Genomic DNA, 18,496 nt, shown 5'->3' with positions numbered 1-18,496 from the left:
ATACTAAGGATCAAAAAAGCTCCACTTCTACTGGTGTAAATTCAGGATTCTTACCCTACTTCCACAAATAAGTAATTCAATTTCCTCCGGTCTAAATAAATATTTCAAAGGAGATTCATTGGTCACCATGTGGAATCCTCTTCGAAAGGCCTTGAACTGCTTTTCTACTGATTTATTGAGTATATAGTCAGCATACAGATTGACAAATTCCTGTAAGGAAACAATCCCCCAAAAAACCTCAGTACTTCGACACATGCCACTTGAAGTATCTCCCAACAACGTAAGACCCTGAAATACATTTAATTCTATAATTCTACATAGATCATCTGGGCTCAGATTCTACTCAGCAATAATAAAGAGTAAGTCTCAAATATTTCTCAAACAGGTCAAACACCACACCCAGAAGCTATGTATGCATGTATTGACGCTTTCTTTAAAAGAGAAGCCTTTTCTCCTTATAACTACACTGTGCTAGGGCAACTTTAAAAGGGTTTTAAACTTAAATTATAAGTGAGACCAAACCTTTACAGAGTCCTATATATTTCTGCACAGAGTATCTAAAAATTACAGATTACGTTAAAAAAAATTATTTGAGTGTACCTTTCTATTTTCATTCGTAATAGGAATTTTATCACCGTTTTCCTTTAAATCATGCATCATTGGATTGCCAAAGAGATCCGTATGAGATATTTGAAACGTTATCATCATATCATCTTCCACACTTCCTTCATACTCTAGTAAGTCTCTCAAACTCTGGTAAAGAACCTAACAGAATAAGAAATACATGCCTGTCATAAATAAGTTTCAATAGATTTCACTGAGTAATACCAGAAGACATGAAATCATCTGCCTCACAAAGGATTGTTACATTCTATGACACAAGTCACCTAAGATCTCCCATAACAGTCCAAACAAAGGTATATTAAGCTCAGTGTTTGTAAAAACAAATAGCAGATATTAAGGAAAGACAAAAAAGAAACATGGAAATGAGTGGTAACTCCCTTAGAAGAGCCTACCAGTGCCCAGGAATCTTCCCAAAGGCAATGGTCAGACCTGTAGCTTAAGAGCCACTGATTACCTCTTCTTCTTCTAACTCTTTTGAAACTGTATTTACTTTTGGCATCCAGAACATGTTACACTAGTAAGTTGAACGTATATTGTTAAAATCAAAGAAAATGCTTTTGTATCAGATAAAAGCCTGCTGCCTGAATTTTATCTGCTACATCGTGATTTAAAACCCAAACAAACTAAGAAGTAACCTTGCAGCAACACAGATGAGGCAGTCATCAAAGTAAGAAAACATTTATGCACAAAAAAACCCCAAACCCCACAAGTTCGGTCAGAATTTGGCAAGTGGAATCTGAAATTACCTGTAAGAGTTTGCTCTATTCAAAGGAGCAACCAGCCTTCTTCCCTGCTATGCCTTAGGAAAAGCCCAAGACTCTCTTGGAAACCAAAGGCTATGCAGAAAATGAACAATTCTTTGGCTGAGACAGAGGTGTAGGACTCAAGAATGAAAAGTGAAGGTAAAAGCAACAACTGAGTGCAATTATTTTTTTTATAGTGAAGTAAAAGTAATAAGTTTTCCCTCAATGTTTTAATTATTGAAAGTTTATATGTAAGCCTCATCCTCTCACTATCTGTATCCTTTTGATTCTTCCACAGCACCTTTAAAAATATCTTGCATTGAAAATGACTGGACTTGGAACCATTGGTGGTGAGGACTGGTGAACGTCCTACCCTCCATGCTCTATAGCATTAGAAAAAGCATTGGGAGGCTTGACTACTCCGAATTTCATTTTTGGTTTGAGAAGCTCTGAAGTAAGTGTTTAAGTCATATTACAATGCAAAGAGTTTAAAAAGAATTATTTTAGTAGAGGAGAAACATAAAGGTAGGGGAGAAAAAGTAAGAAATGCCCTGCCTTGTTCCACAGAAATAAATCCACTTTTTCTGTCATAAAAAATTGTGAGTATGTAATAAAAATTACAGGAAACTGGGAGCACTGTGTATTTCTCAACAGTATTTTACAGAGAAATTGGCCAAAGCTGGCATGCTGTTGTATGTAGCCACCCAAAGCAGACTGGATAACCTATTTTTTTGATTACACATACCTCATTTTCTGATTATACAAAAATAAAAGGCAAGTTATTTTTACACAATATCATTTTACTCATCTTTTTTGAATAGCTGAAGATTTTGCATAACTGCTTATGAAAAGGGAAATGCCCCACCATTTGAAATGAAGCATACTAATAACTCATACTAGTTAGCATGAGGGAAAGCTACCAGTGATCTTTGGTCAAAGATGGAGCAGGGGGAAGACATCCTCCATACACGTGTCTATGCTCTATCTACTAGAGCATGCGCATGGCTTAGTGTTTTTGCATAGCCGCTGGCTGGGGAGGGGTGAGGGAAGAGGGACACTGATCACTGCTCCCAGACTGTAGGGATATTCATGAACTGCCTCATCTGCCTTTTGCTTTAGACAAAAACCAATATGAGCATCACACCTTTCCATGTCTACTGTTCCTTTCACATTTTTTTGTAGAAACCTACTTCTACAAATAGATATAAACAGCCTAATTTTAGAAGTCTCTTTGGGAAGATACTATTAATAACAGTTTATGCTTAATAGTGCTTACTGATATTAAGCAATTTAGGCAGCATGTAAAAAAATAGAACACAGCTTTATTGATACCCAGCCCTATTTGTTGACTTGACAATTCTGCCTCTTCCAAACCAGATGTAGTAAGAGGTTTTATTGCTTATGAATTTATTTTAACAGATACAGACTCTTCGCACAAGTCACTAGTAACTTCCTTTCCACTTCTGACAACGATCTTGTGTTTAATTTAAATCTAGATTAAGTTATTGCATGGGAAGTGCATTAATAAACTCAAAGAACATAATGAACTTACAGGATGAGAGTCTGCCAGATCACGGAAAGTTCCTTTTTTGCCCATTAGCTTCCTGTAGACAACCATGGGAAAATGTACATCCAGTATACAGTTATTGTAAATAGCCAGACCCAGTACTATGCCAATCAGTGTAAACTGACCCTCAGTTTCAAAAGAGGACGGATTAAACCAAAACAGTTTTGTAGACTCATCATATGTGAACATCCCTGTAAAAAAATGAGGTTGAACAATTATGGTTACATTTCAATAAAAATGACATGTAAAACATACCATTATAAACCCATTTGCATTAGAATGCCTCTAAAACATGTTTAACTTAACATTATACTGAATTTAATGGCAAAGAGAAGCCACTTACCTTAGGGTAATTGGAGCTGCTCAAAATACTGTTACTCACATTACCACTAAAAGCATGCAGGAGACCTGCGATACAACATCCTGCAATGCCCACTGAAGCTGTACATACACCACCTTTCATCCCCTTCCATTACTGAGGAAGCAGCAGCACATTGTCAACATAGATTGTAACTGTGATGAATACAACAGTGCAAGAAAAGAACACAATCAAAAGCCACGTGGATGAAATAACCCTGAAGAACTCCAGTTACTATAATGTGATAGCCTTTCTTCAAAGGTTTTTCCAGGCCAGTTCCAGCAAAGGATCAGGACTAGATGCAGCCCTATTACTGAATTGGAAGCTATGGTGATGGAGCAGGGATTAACCATCACATATGAACTTAGAGTTATATGCCCAACAGATTTTTTTTGGTTTGTTTGAAGGTACTCAACAAGGTCCACTAAGTTGCTGCAGCTATCACACATCCCAACTTGAGGGGAAAATGTAACATGGGACTGTCGTTTCACAGGAGGGGTTGCAATTTTAACAGCTTGTAACTCTTGAAAGGGAGAGGTTTTGCTTTGTTCCCCTATCCCTTCCCTCTGATTCAGCTCACTATTTCAGGCGACCAATTTCCTGCCAAGTTCACAAGCTGACTACCTTTACAGAAGGCTTCAGCAAACAGGTGAACTGGCACATGCCAGGAGCTGGAGGGAGCAGATAGAACTGTACAGACAAGAGAAGGGCAAAGAGTTCCTTACCCTTTTGGTTCTAGCAAGCCACTAGATTAGCTCTTGTTTATGAAACCAGAGTTTGTGTACAGGCTATAAACTATTTAAATGAGTCCCATGGTAAAATCCATTGCTTATCTGACTAGATAGTGAAGCAAGATAAATGCAAAAACCCATAGACTTAAGGGGAGGGAGAGAGACCACCCTAGACAAATACAGTCCCAGTGACCTGTTGCTTGTACAGCTAAGTCTCATGATTTCCAGGCAGAACTTAAGGAAAAGCACCCAGGCTCCTCCCTCCCCACACACCAGAAGTTAGATGCATATGGTTGAGAACATGAACTACATTTGCCACAAGGATTTACCTTGTCAGCTCGTAAAAGATATGCTTATTTACAACCTATGGAGATGTACAAATTCATTACAAAGCCACATTAACAGAGCCACAAAATGACTCCTAAGACTGAAAATAAGATGCCACCTTCAGCCAAGAGATAAAGCCTGAATTCTCATTCAATGTAATAAAATGAACTGCAAACTCATTCAAAGACTCTGGCTATTCCCCAAAACTGAAGATTATTTATCTCAGTGAGGTACTACGACAGGGTCAGCTATTAGGGGAGCACACAAACAACAGACTAACACATCAGGTAAGGCAACTGGAAATCAGAAATGGATGAGCAACACAAGCATATATAGGAGAAACATTAAACAGAAGCCTGCATTCCATTTTCTGAATTGACTGAAGTAACTTCTGAATTACTGGTGCAATAAAAGCAATGACTTGTACTTTCTGGAAGATGATGGAAGAGTTAAACAGTCAAAACAAACAACTCCAGCAAATGTCTAATAATGAAGGACTAACAGTTTACCCAGATCCACATCTGGAAACACTTTAATGCGAAATACAATATTTTATTCAGTGACCAAAATTAAGACTATAGTACATAAAAATCATTAAAAAACACCAGAAGAAACTGGAAGCTGCAATAAAGGGAAAACAATTGTATAGTGTTGCTAGGAATATTATATGAAGTTATTCCTTCTTCCCTTTTACCATGGTGACTGTTGGTCATAAATCTAATATTTTGTCTGAGGTATTGCCTCCTTTGAATAAAACTTTAAGGTAGTTTAATATGAAAACACTTGAAATGTAAATGGCAAAGAAACTATTACAGCAATAAACATCACTCCACACATACCTATCAGAGGACAGACATTTTAAATTCCATTTAAAGGATTTCCTTCATTTTCTCTGGTAAATAAAGTATTTACAAATCAACAAAAGTGACAGTTGGTATATATGGTGTGTAAACTGTTATACTTCAGTGCATATTACTAGGTGCAAAAGAAAAGACAACTGTGAAAGCAAGCTACATTTTCTGCTTTTACACATTTACGCCAGAAGCCAATAAATGCCTTTTTTTTTCCCCAAAGTTGATACGAATACAAAAAGTGTACATATTTTTTTGTATTTTGAATACAGAAGTAAGATATAAAATGCATGCATATCTAATCTATTACCCATCTTTACATACAGGGAGCCTATATACACTGGCTGGATCTTAGCTGAATCAGACTCCAATTACTAAACAGGAGTACTTCAAGATAGGCACTCCACACAACTTCTCTTTAGATAAACTCAGGTCAAAAACTTACTTTGCATTGGAAATACAACTTCGTCAGTCAAAGTACTAAGACTTCCTTATTTTGCCATACTCTAATTTATTCCAAGTAACCTTGCTAATTCAGATTCCAAATGTCTCCAAGTTAATAGCAGTTTTCAGAGTGAGTAAGACTGGTCTATGGATCTGTATCACTTGTTACAAGAACTGGCTTGTGTACAGGGAAGGGCAACTGCCAAGGTTCAGATTCTGTTACTGATTCTGGGGACTTCCTCTTTAACCTGGTCAAAATGAATTTCTGTGTTTCTTCATCAATTTTCTAAGCCACAAAACCAAGAATAACAGCTTTCTTTTTTAAAACAGTTCAATGAACCCAAATTAACTAAGAGCCATAGGCTGTTGAGCTTCTTTAATAGAAGCCATTACAGGAACTACAATGTGACATCATATTTCACATAAACTATGAAATTAGTATAGGAACCTGGTAGGTCTCATTTCTATTCTAACACAAAGTATTCATAACATTTTAAAATATTTTAATCTTTTCAGAGCAGCAGACAAGCTGCATATTAAAAGCAGCACATCCTTGCATGTATAACAACAGAAGCATAAGAGACTGGTGCAGGGAGCAAGGGAAAAAACAGTCAGATGGAAATGTGACTGTTAAAACACAAATATAAAACTTTGGCTCCGATATATCAAATTACTCTTGATTCTTAACTAACTACAATCAAATCTGACGTTATTACCACACTTTGGATCTGTACCTCTTTTAGATGAAATCATTAGAAGAACTGAGACTATCAGATTTTTTAAGCTGGAGGGAGGGGAGGAAATAACTCAAAAACTCACCATAGTCCTACTCTGGTTTTATTGCAGAAGCTCTTCCTCTTTGGTTTGATTACTAATTCTAGAAGCTAATCACAAAGCAAAGCGAGGAGAAAGGTGAGAGAACAAATAAAGGAACCCTGCAAAGAAACCCTATACTACTGATTTATATCTAAACAAACAATGGTAGCTTTCACTAACTATACAGTTATTCCTTTCATCATTCCTCCTTAGGAGGATGACTGATGATGAAATACTGAGCCTCAATGGGTCAAGTACTCTCATGGATCACCAAGCAACCTGGAGGGCTTCAGAGAGAAGCAGCAGCAGATGTAGAAAGGCACTGCATAAACATAGAACAGGTTGGGAGGGACCTTGAAGGGTCATCTGGTCCAAACCTTTCACGGGGAAAATCTGATAAATTAGTAAATTATTAGAACACATACCAATATCTGGATTGAAGATTTCTTCCACAACCAGTTGAAAAAATTCTTTGGAAACACCTCCTTCATCTACCCCTTGCTCTCCTTCAAATTCAACATACAATTGCTTCTTCAAGTCTGCAGGATTTTCCATGGCAATCATCTCTAGCTATTGAGTGAACAGACAGAAGTATTTCATTAGTAAATCTGTTTACTAGAAGAGTCAATTAAGTATCAAATAATGAAATCAAATACCCTCCAAACCTAAGAAGAAAGCAAGTATAAATCACAACAGTAAAATATCAGAAACCAATAGCAATGCTAAATCACTCTAAGCATGTATTAGAATTTGGGGATTAACACAGCAAGAAACTTACCACAGATCAGATCTGGTAGCCAATTATGTCTGTTAGCCTCCTCCATTTCTATTCTTTCAAGCACTTATTTAAAATAAGTTAGCATCGTGTTGCACAAAATTCACAGAAAACAGTATGAAAACAATATGTATTACTGGGATAATTAAATTAATCTGACAATGAAAAGAAACTGCAATCTGATCTACATGTTTGACAACAAATGGCTTTGTGAAGGGATTACACATGTTTACAGAACCTTCATGTGATAATTTATGGTAGAAGACAGAAGACAAGCCTTTGACTAATAGTTGCATCTCACAAACAAAGAGCTGGGGGGAAAAAAAAAAAACAAACCAGAAATAAAAAGACATTGATATTACAGTCCTTTCCTAATGAAGAAGTCTCAGAAATCTCTTGCTCTTATTTCTTCAGTGCCTTTAAACAGATGTACTGCATTGTTTCCACAAAACTGAAGATTTAGTTAAGGTCACATAGAAGTTGTGATGTTTCATAGGAAAGGGTTTCATGTCTATATAAAGACCATTACAGGTCTTTCACTTTCTTCCAAAGAAATCTTTCAGTAAATCAAAAGTTATGCAAGAATATTTTGCAGCTGATAAAAAATATGCTGCTTAAAAGCATAAACATATTGGTTAAACCTGTGCAGTATGATTACGTTAAACATACCTACGTGGCAAAGAAAACAACAGCAGTAAAGTAAGGCACAGATGGACCTGTACATTCCTCTGCCAAGACCGTATTACTGGCGAGATTTGCCTCTAATCTGGGCTAGCGCAAAATGCATCTACCAGCAGGTGTCCTTAACATGCCGAACCATTTATTTCACTACCCTACCTTATCCACACACTCATGCCAATACATGGTTTACATCCCAGAAAATTTTACTACAGAAGTGTAAAGGAAAACAGGAACAGAACAGAGGATAAAGGCAGCAATAATGACACCATCAACTCATAAAATGACACCACCAGTAAGATACATTTTCTCCCAATAACCACCGAGTCAGCCAGCCATGTTGTAAGCAGCACAGCAGGGGAAGACGGGTGACAGAGCTAAGGTGGTTAGCATAATGGATTTGAAGACTTTGAAGCTCCTCGTGCAAAAGGTGTATGTGGGGAAAGAATTGCACTAACTGGTATCGAAAACTAGTATCAGGAAGAGAAAGAGTGTAACTCCATAGCATATAAAGCTCAGTTAAAAAAAATGGAGGTAAGCCATGAAGACCCCAAGAATGAGAGCAAGTGAATTCAGATTAGGAGGTTGAGATGTATGTTAAATTACAAGATTACGTGGAAAACTTGGTTATGTACTACCTGAAGCAGTCTGTCCATTTGGTATTCTATTTCATATAATTTGCAATGAACTATTTTTACCCTTGAGGAGACCAAATAACATTTATTCTTTGTAACTCACTGTATTTTAGCAACAATACTACTGCAGCAAAAACATGCTGCAGTTCCACCCCCATTGGTATTCTCATCACATGCTTCCCATAACAGTGTAGTTTTGCATCTTGCCTTTCATGTAAATCTTGTAATTATGCATCTTACAGATGTGTAAAAAAAATTTTGTTCCTGAATAGGAGGACAATGAAGCTTAAGCCATGTTCCAAATACAACTGAGATTTTTTAAAAACAGAGAAGTAGCATTTATTTTAAGACCATAAGTACAGGTTATACATTCAAGCTTGACAGACTGAAGTTCCCCTATTTGAATCACAGAATCACAGAATCATATTGGTTGGAAAAGACCTTTAAGATCATCGAGTCCAACCATAAACCTAACACTGCCAAAACCACCACTACACCATGTCCCTAAGCACCTCATCCAAACGTCCTTTAAATACCTCCAGGGATGGCGACTCAACCACTTCCCTGGGCAGCCTGTTCCAATGCTTGATAACCCTCTCGGTGAAGAAAAATTTCCTAATATCCAGTCTAAACCTCCCCTGGCGCAACTTGAGGCCATTTCCTCGTCCTATCGCTTGTTACCTGGGAGAAGAGACCGACCCCCACCTCTCTACAACCTCCTTTCAGGTAGTTGTAGAGAGCGATAAGGTCTCCCCTCAGCCTCCTTTTCTCCAGGCTAAACAACCCCAGCTCCCTCAGCTGCTCCTCATCAGACTTGTGCTCCAGACCCTTCACCAGCTTCGTTGCCCTTCTCTGCACATGCTCCAGCACCTCAATATCCCTCTTGTAGTGGGGGGCCCAAAACTGAACACAGTATTCGAGGTGCAAAAGGAATCCCTTCCACTTACAACTGGCACTAATAATACTTTGTTGGTTTTATTTTTCCTCCCCAGTCATGGCTTTATTTGTAATATTTGTAATATTTACCACCAGCAATTTACTATTTTGCAAGTTTTATGAATTTTGATGAGTTCTGAGAAAGCAAGTACTGCCTCTGCACTTCTTTTGGGACAGCAACCCTTTGTCATAGTGTAAAGGCCCTCTTGTGTCATAGAAATACACTTATATTAAGGAGAGTCCTCATATTTACACATATAAAGCAATTTAAAAAACTATTTCAAAATGATTTTTTGGCTGAGAACTACACTGCAATAAGTGATGTAAAAGAAAAGCAGTATTAAAAAAAGGGGAAGGAAACACTCTTAGTTGAGCAATGCTCGCTGGGCAGATTGGAATGCTGAGCTGATGTCTGCAAGGGAGTCAGATACAGGATTACCAAAAAGCTAGTATTTTGAGTCAAAGCCTAGTATTCCTTGAAGTAGCTTCTACAACCAGGACAATGTTGCTAAGCTGCTTAGCTGAAGGTTGTGAATTTGTCTGCTCTTTTGAACATTCATGTCTCTCAACACTGATGCTTCACAAGAAAACTGGAACTCAGTGGAAAACACAGCATTGGTCACAACAGTAGAGAGGCACTGCATTTTAGCAGAACTGCAGCAGTGTTTCTATAGCAAGGAAGTGTGGACTTGAGTTTAAAGTTCTTTTTTTTTGTTTTTAAAATAATCAGAGCTACCTCAATTTTGTCAACACAGATGCTGCTAGATAAACCCAATCTATGTGTGTGTGAACTCCCAAAGTTTTAGAAGCTAATGTTTTCTGTCATGATCATTTGACTGGCCAAGCAGATGAAGTCGTCATTACATTTTCCAGGGACTTCCCAGAAAGCATGCGTGTAGCATGTCTGAAGCGGTAGCATCAAAAATTGATTATCTATGAACTGAAAAGCTGAAAGCTGAGACATGACATTATAAAGAATATCTGTATTTTGTTGGCGGAAGCATGATACTGTGCCACAGCATAAAACATTGTATGATCTACTTTGCTTACAGAACACTGTGCTTTCCTGAGAGACAGGAATATTCCACTGGATGACAGAAATATGACACCATTTAAAAGCTTAACGTAACAGTAGAGTTTGGTTACCTTCTTAATATTGATACCAATTGAAATAATCTCTATTCAAGTTAAAAATGGTCAAAAACCCCCTCGAGTTCTAGCAATATAACCTATAAGTTCTCTTTAAGGCAGTGGCAGGAATACTTTCCATGCTAGAAGGCAAAAATGACATGAACACAACTAATTAAAATTTGAAAGTACCAGTGACCCATCGTGACATAAGTCGGTCACTACATTTTCTGCAAAACTGCATGTGAAGTAATACTTAATTGACTACGAAGCATTCTCTCAAGCTGTACTTTATGGTTCATGCATACATCACCACAGCCAGACATATTCTGCACACAAGCAAGGCACACCAGTGCTGAGATTTTCCATTGAACACACAAACATCGACTTAGTCTAAGAGAACCTCAAAGCTCCTGGACTACTTTTTTCCTAATATACTATGAGAGTATCTGCCTACTGGCTTCAGTTGCTACACGAGAGTTTTTGCTCATAAATATATTTAACAGTAATTTACAAGCAGGAGAGGCTTGGTGCCTGCCAGCTGTCTACATTCAATGTGAAATTTGTCAAAGTGAGTTTCTAATTTGCAGGCAAGTACCAGCCAGACTCTGCTGAAGGAATCTGCTGCATTTTCACTTGCAGAACTCATGTCATAACTCACACCCTTTAAATTACTGCTACCTGAGAATAAATCCACACACAATCTGTGCAAAAAAAAAAAAAGTAAACTCAGAGGAAGGGGATGAAAGAAATAGTTACTGGGGAATGAAAAGGCAGAAAAGGGGATTTAAAGATAAACTTCCTTTCATTACTAGCACATTCAGGTAACATGACTCAGCAGGAGTACAGTTAATATCTCAAAAGAAACCTGTTAGACACAAAAAAGGCATGTTAACTGCTTTCAAGAACTGCAAACTCAGCTACCAACTCCCAAATGTAAGGGTTCCTTAATAAAAGTGAGGACTAGCACTTTACTATTTGCAACCCCACCCCGCCAGTGACTTTTCAGACATTTCATACATACAAATAAGTAACAATAAGTATATAACACAAAGAAAGCATGTTTCATTAAGTCCATTTCAATTAAAAAAAAGTTTCTGATGCAAGTTTCACATATGCAAAGAAATCAAATAATGAATGCGTAAATAAATTTTTTGCTTAGATATATTTCTTCCAGGGTGAGCTACAATTCTCTTAATAAGTGGCTTTAAACAAGTTATTGCTTCAAAGGTACTTAAAAGGTACTGCTTCCAATTCTCAGTAGAAGAAAAAAAAATCCTACAGTAATTAAAAAAAAAAAAAAAATCACTTACCAGTGCTCATATTGGTTTTAATGAAGTCCAAAAAGTGAGAAGATGTACATAATGAATTCTAAAAGTTTAAATATTAAATATTGATAAGAGAAAAACAGCCTGGTGATAACTTAATTAGCTCAACTAATTAACAGAGAAAGACCTGTACTTAGTCCATTTTCAAAAAGAAATTATGAAGGTATATTTGCTTGAAAGATATCCAGCATCAATAAGGAAAATATGCATAAGACCATCTCGACCTAATTTTAATCAATATTTCTGAAAATGCTTTTATCATGAAATTATCAGAGTTATTCCATATATAGTAAAAAAAGCCTGCAGTGGTTGTTCTAGTAACATGAGTATGTAATTACTTACAATTCAAACAAGTCTAACAGTATTCAAACCCCAGAAGCAAGAAGTGCAATGCAAGGGTAAAGATACTGGAAATCATAATTACTTACTTACCTGTAATTTAAGCATGTTTGGAAACATTTTGTCAATGAACAGATCTAAGAATACACTTTTACTATTGAAGACTATTATCTTGGCAAGATCTTTCTGATAGTTTTCAGTGAGACCCTTCCAAAGTTCAATACTGCACCCAAAACTGCAACCATCACTGAAGCAAACTCATACAACATAGCTTTCACTTAGGTTTGATGCTGTCAGTGCAACTACAGAACCACATGGTACTCATCTTTGACCTGCAGTTCCAACTTTGACTACAATCAGAGATAGAGGAAGTCATTTTAAGGATTAGGACATAAGACTGAAGATCTTCATCCAGACCAATTAGAGGCCGATTAGGAAGTGGAAACAAATTGTGAAATTTAAGGGGGGGGGGGTGGGTGGGTGGTGCGGGATCACTTCTCAACCCGTTACAGGAAGTACCTGTGTAACAACAGCATGCAATTCTTAAACAGATCAGACACCCACTGAAGAAAGTGCAAGATGACAGTGTGGAACAGTATTTTCCTTATGATAGTTTTCCAGCTAACAGCAGACTTGCAGCTTAGAGACTTCTTGGGGTTTATGTGTGGGTCACATCAAAATACCTGTAATGCCCATTACCTTTTGATGGATCTTTCTTTCATGAAGAGCTACAAGTTCTGGGCAATGACATCCATAATTTTAAGGTACATGGTGTGGAAAAAATACGCCCTTTTGCTTATGTTAAGCCTACTTCCTGATAATAAGAATGGGTGCTACCAGTTGAGAAAACCAGTACTTCCCATTCAACTTCTCCACACCATCTTTTATGTGCTCTCAGTCATCTTTTTCACCATTAAGAGGACTTTACAATCTCTCTGAACTCTCCACACGTATTCCTATTGCATCCTTTTTGATATTAAAATGAGAAGAAACAAATGAAGATATATAGGTGCACCGCAGTCAACAGAGACACTATTGTTTCACTGGCTCCTTTCTTAACTTCTAACATTTCCTCAGGAACATTTAACATCTCTTCCTTGAACACTGCTACTTCATATCATCAGTTAAAACATATCAATAATTAAAAGGCAACTTTGTACCCACTACATATGTTTATCAACACAATTTTCTCTAAGTCCACATCATCTCACAACAGCTATTTTGTTGCATCTGTTTGAAACAGCACATATAGCTCCCTTCCTCCAGCTAGGATGGAGAGCCTTCATTCATCTCCAGTTTAGTGAACATAATCTATTTTCCACTTTCAAGAAATGCCCGAGCTGCACTTGCTCTTGTTGACTAACACTACAGTTCAGCTCAGACTGCTTGAATTTAGAACAATTTTATCTTTTTCCTTTATTTTCTGTCCCAGAATAAACAGTTTAAAATTCTTACTTTCCTTGGGGCTTTGACAGAGTCAGATCACCATAATTTAGCACATTCTGACAGCTTAAATTAACAGCCATAAGAGGATCCACGGCAACTGCCCAGGCATGTACTTGTAGACTGCTAGGCTGTGCAAGGGCTGCTGCAAGTGCATCACAATTTAAATTAGTATGTTTGAGCTTAATCTAAGATTGAGCTTAATCTAGATTTAAACTACCTAAATTTCCAACAGACCAAAAGCGTGCACAGCGATGACTACTGTGGCCCCGTTGTGATACAGTAGCTGCACCAACTTGATGTTGCCCATGAGCTTTCTAAGTAACATTAAACATTTTTTTGTCCTCGAAGATTTCAACTTCCTTCCACAACAAGCAACATGTGGAAAAATGCCTTTTCTCATACTTACAGATCTTCCTGCCCATCATCAGTACGCGAAGGAAGGCCTGCTTCCTCTCTGCTGGAACTGACATTAAAGCGAACATCTCCCTCAAACTAGCTCTTAGCCTCTGTTAGCCCATCCTCTCCTAAAGAGATTGTACCATCCCTCCCTTTTTTTTAGTATTTGTGTATCCCAAAGCTTAACAGAGCTTTGGAAATGGAAATAAATTCCGTTACAATAATGTGACAAAACATAACTGGATAGAACTGGTAAGCAGTGAAATTACAAAGAGTATTCTTAAATTAGAAAACTGGTACACAGTAGGGTTTAATCTTAGAACAGTATATTTCTCATTTGCCTAATATAATAATTGGGTTTACAGACAGAAGCCATCTCTGCATTGCAATTTTATTTTTCCTGTTGGTACTGGAGACAAAGGTTTTCCCTGATAAGTCATAATATCAGCAATTCCCACGAAGCAGCTAACCCATCTGGAAATTCAGAGGTACACAGAAAAATCAAGGTGGGAGCTCATTTAGGGCTCTCACAATTGACCTTCAGCAGCAGTTGAAGAATTCAAATTTAACTAGAAGTAACAGCTGGGTTGAGAGGCAAAAAGAGGTACTTTCCCTAGAGTCTCTCCAAATACCTGTCTGGCTCTTCAGCAACAAGCTTCAAAGCCATGATTAAATTTAAAATTTTGCAAACATTTTTGTGCTTTAGTAACAGAACACAGAAAAATGAGCTTCTGAAAAATAACAGCTTTAAGCAAAAAATAAAGGGAGGAACAGTCCTAAAATTAAAGGACATATTTATGAAAAAAGTTTATTGTGAAATATTCTTTATAGTTTGTATCCTGTATAATTCCCATCTTCCAAAAATGTGTTAACAAATGGCTTTAAGTTTTACTTTAAGAAGCCAACATATTCAGAAACAAGCTACTCTCACAGTTCTCAGGTACTAGCAGGTCTTACTTCTCCTTTCTCAGTCATATCTGTATTTGCACCAAATTGCAACAATGTTGAGAGAAGTGAGAAGTTCTATTTATTATGCAGTCACTCCACACACTTTGTATCTAGAAGTTCAGAAGTCCACAAGAAGAATACACAACTGAAAGGCTTGAATTACAACTTCCATTTGGAAACCCCTACTATCAGAAGATGATCCAAGACAGTCCAGAGGACAAAGAAAAAGTACTGGAACAGAAGTTGGTCACTCTCACCATTAAGAGTTGTAACAGCACAGAATCTGTTAATGGGGAATAAGAACTATTTGACACTTTAAAACATCTAAGTCTACAATCACTCTGAGTAGAAGCGGTTCTGCCAAACATACAAATCTTCAGCAGCACACTTATAATTCAAACTTAATAGGGTAAAGTTATTTGAAGTTTCTTCTAGAGGAAATCTAGTACATAAAACACTGCACTCACACGCAGTCCTTTTCAGTTAGTCAAAGCCCACGTAGTCTGCACTAGTCAGAACCAACAAACCTAAGTTCCATGTTGGTGCATGACTTACCCGGACGAGCGCATCATCTATGATGTGATCACGTCTCACTTTAAGTCGCAAATATGGGTTGAGCTGCTGTCCTTGAACTAAGCTGTAGAGCACAGTTATGCGTCTTTCACTGTACATCCGGATTCTATTGTCATAATACAAACCCAGGTTCTTGGTAACAGCATTCAATATGAAGGGACAGGTCATAAAAGAGAATTTATTTTCTGTTTCTACTTTGAAGAAAGTGTAGTCTTTGTCCATTTCTAGAACATCATTCAGTGGTTCATTAATAAATTCTTCAAAAGGGATAAGTGGTTTTCTGCAATCTATAGTTTTAACACCAAGTTCAGTTTCCAGTGGGTCCACTCGAGGACCTTTTTTATTTCTTCTTTCCTCACCCAACAGCTCTTGAAGAGTTAGTTCACTTGATTCTGGGATGGGTTCTTCATCTTCCTCTTCATTATGATCGGTATCCACATCCCCTCCTACTACATTTGCATAGTAAACCATTTTCAAGCACTTTGAAGCAGCAACAACAGCATCATCATCATTCACTAGGTTACGACTATTGAACTCATTGCTTATGACTTTGTAAGTAATAAGCTGCTGAAATGTTTCCATCATTCTCCGAATTTGGTCTGCTCTGTACTTAGACCACAATCTGACCAGTTTTGCTTGAGCTGCAAGGGGTAGTTTGCTCATTGCTTTGCAAAACAACGGTAGAGCCATTTCCAGATATTCTGGGCTATGAAGATTGCCATTCTCCATAACGATAATAAACAAATTCAGATAGTTAGGATCCCGAGAGTACACATTATGGTAAGTCAAGTCACATTCCACATTAGGTGACAAGTACACAAGTGCATTTAAAAAGGCAGTTTCTATTTTTTCATTAGAAAGTAATCTATCATAGACCCGTCTGACTGCTTCAATATCTACAGACACTTCATCTGGGCCTAGTTTTTGGAGGTTATTATCTCCTTGTGTGTTATCACCTATTCTTGACGACGAAGATGACGATGCGCCTGAATCTTCTTCCATAGCAGCAGCCGAACAGGCAGCTTTTTCCTTTTCATCTTCATCTTTGTCTTCATCCTTTCCTTGAAGAGACTTGAGCTCCTCCTTGGTGTGCTGCTTGGCTTTTCGGAAACTCTGTACCAATGCTTCAGCACTAGAAAATACTCTCCCAATCACTCGGATTAAAGGGGAATAATCCTCTTTCTCTCGACATAGTTCAAGAATTTCATATATCTTGTCTTCTGTTAGAAAAGTCACATCTATAAAAAGATAAAATATTATCTTTTTAATTTTTATCTTAAAATTAAAATCCTTCTAACTAGCTCTATTCAAGAAATCTGTATCATATAATCATTAACACTGGAAAAAACAGTGTCAGTGCTAGGTAAAATCAAGACAGATACTTTATAATTTCACTAGTGTGAAGAAACAATTTCATTCACTATGATTTTGTGAAATATTTTATTCATGATGTCGATCAGAGAACATGCTCAATGGTAAAACTGTTTTGCAGCCAATTAAGTACGTTTGATAGTTAGCAGTATTGTATCACCTAAACAAGAGCAACTAAATAGATCAGTAAGATGTTTAAATGACTGAATAAGACTGTGTGACAATACAGTCTTCTGGTAAATCTGCACAGTTAATGCGCAAGTCATTAAACTATACACAAACTGAACTGTATCAACCTCTTTTTTCAAACATAGCATGTGCATACGGACTTCACACTCTTTCTCCCTTAAAAACAGATCTTGAAGAAAAGATTCAATAATTTGTTCTGTTGTATATTAATGGCAATATAAAATTCCTTATTTTTATTTTTAATGCTTTCTGCAACTGTTTTTATACTGAACTGATACCTGAAAATCATCCCAAAAACCCACAATACATGCTCAGAAATTTATGCTGCCTTCTAAATTACACACACAGTTGGGCACGTGGGTTATTTCTTCGTACATTAGGCCTCAGAGATAAACAACTTGAGTATACTCAAGTTGGTTGAGTATACTCAAGCACTCAACTCAACATGCTATTCAGATGAACAAGCTGGTTTACACACATCATCTGCATGGGCTCCAAATACCTGCCTGTTCTCCCTTCCCCCCCAAGCCCCTGATATGAAATAAGTCATTTGGTGGTCCATTTGTTATTTGAAATCTTCCTTTTCTTTAGAAAAGAGAAGGAGGAAACATTATGTATAGCTTAGTATGCTACTTCTCAAACAGAACTCACAGGTGCTTTCACATCAGGTGATGATTTCGAGTAGGATTACCACATGATCAGACCCTGAAAAGATGTTCTAGTTTAAGCAGATTCTTCTAAACCAACACATAATTTAGAACTAAACCTGAATCTGTTTAATAGCATCTCTAGAGGTCTAAAAATCACACATCACAGCACTGTATTCACCAACCATGCTAGAAAAACTACCTCTGCAGAAAGAAGGAAGCGTATCATTTTAATAAAGACAGTTATATGTCAAAGTACTTTGAAATGTGATTGCCTACACTAACATTCATTCCAAGCAGTCATTAGATTAAAAATACAAACTAAATGATGCAAAGACAGACAACCTACTGATTTTTGCAGAGCCCCAAGCCATTCTTAGAGCACATGTAACACAGGAAAGATTAAGCTTATGTCATGCTACCAAGATTGACTTCCAACCCATCTGAAGACAGTAAAAAAGCTTCAAAACTAAAGTGTCCTGTTAAAAAGAACAGCATTGAAAATATTAAAGGATTCAAGCTTAGAGCAACAGTGCATGTTCAAGAAGCAAACTTGCCTACAAGAAATTTAACTGCTGATACAGATGCTGTTCCATGCCACAGCTCCTCAAAATGAGGACCATAGCCTCAAGTTCACTGACTCTGG

The 18,496-nt window shown here is 37.2% G+C and overlaps 1 protein-coding gene across 6 annotated transcripts in view; it reads right to left on the bottom strand.

Moving 5' to 3' along the window:
* Positions 1-18,496, bottom strand: part of UBE3A (ubiquitin protein ligase E3A) — a 55,030-nt gene that overhangs the window by 2,261 nt on the left and 34,273 nt on the right. For all 6 annotated transcript variants that reach the window (XM_075523637.1, XM_075523646.1, XM_075523619.1 and 3 more), the window contains 5 exons: positions 15,626-16,881; positions 6,887-7,031; positions 2,920-3,125; positions 601-765; positions 55-210 (listed from right to left, as the gene is read on the bottom strand). In XM_075523637.1, the coding sequence (XP_075379752.1) occupies positions 55-210; positions 601-765; positions 2,920-3,125; positions 6,887-7,031; positions 15,626-16,881 (1,928 nt within the window). The remainder of the gene's footprint in view (positions 1-54; positions 211-600; positions 766-2,919; positions 3,126-6,886; positions 7,032-15,625; positions 16,882-18,496) is intronic.

This window comes from Mycteria americana, chromosome 1 (genome assembly GCF_035582795.1).
Source record: "Mycteria americana isolate JAX WOST 10 ecotype Jacksonville Zoo and Gardens chromosome 1, USCA_MyAme_1.0, whole genome shotgun sequence".
In the NCBI taxonomy this organism is placed as follows: Eukaryota; Metazoa; Chordata; class Aves; order Ciconiiformes; family Ciconiidae; genus Mycteria; species Mycteria americana.
The sequence above is the reverse complement of the archived record's forward strand: the minus strand, read 5'-3'. Positions and strand labels throughout refer to the sequence as shown.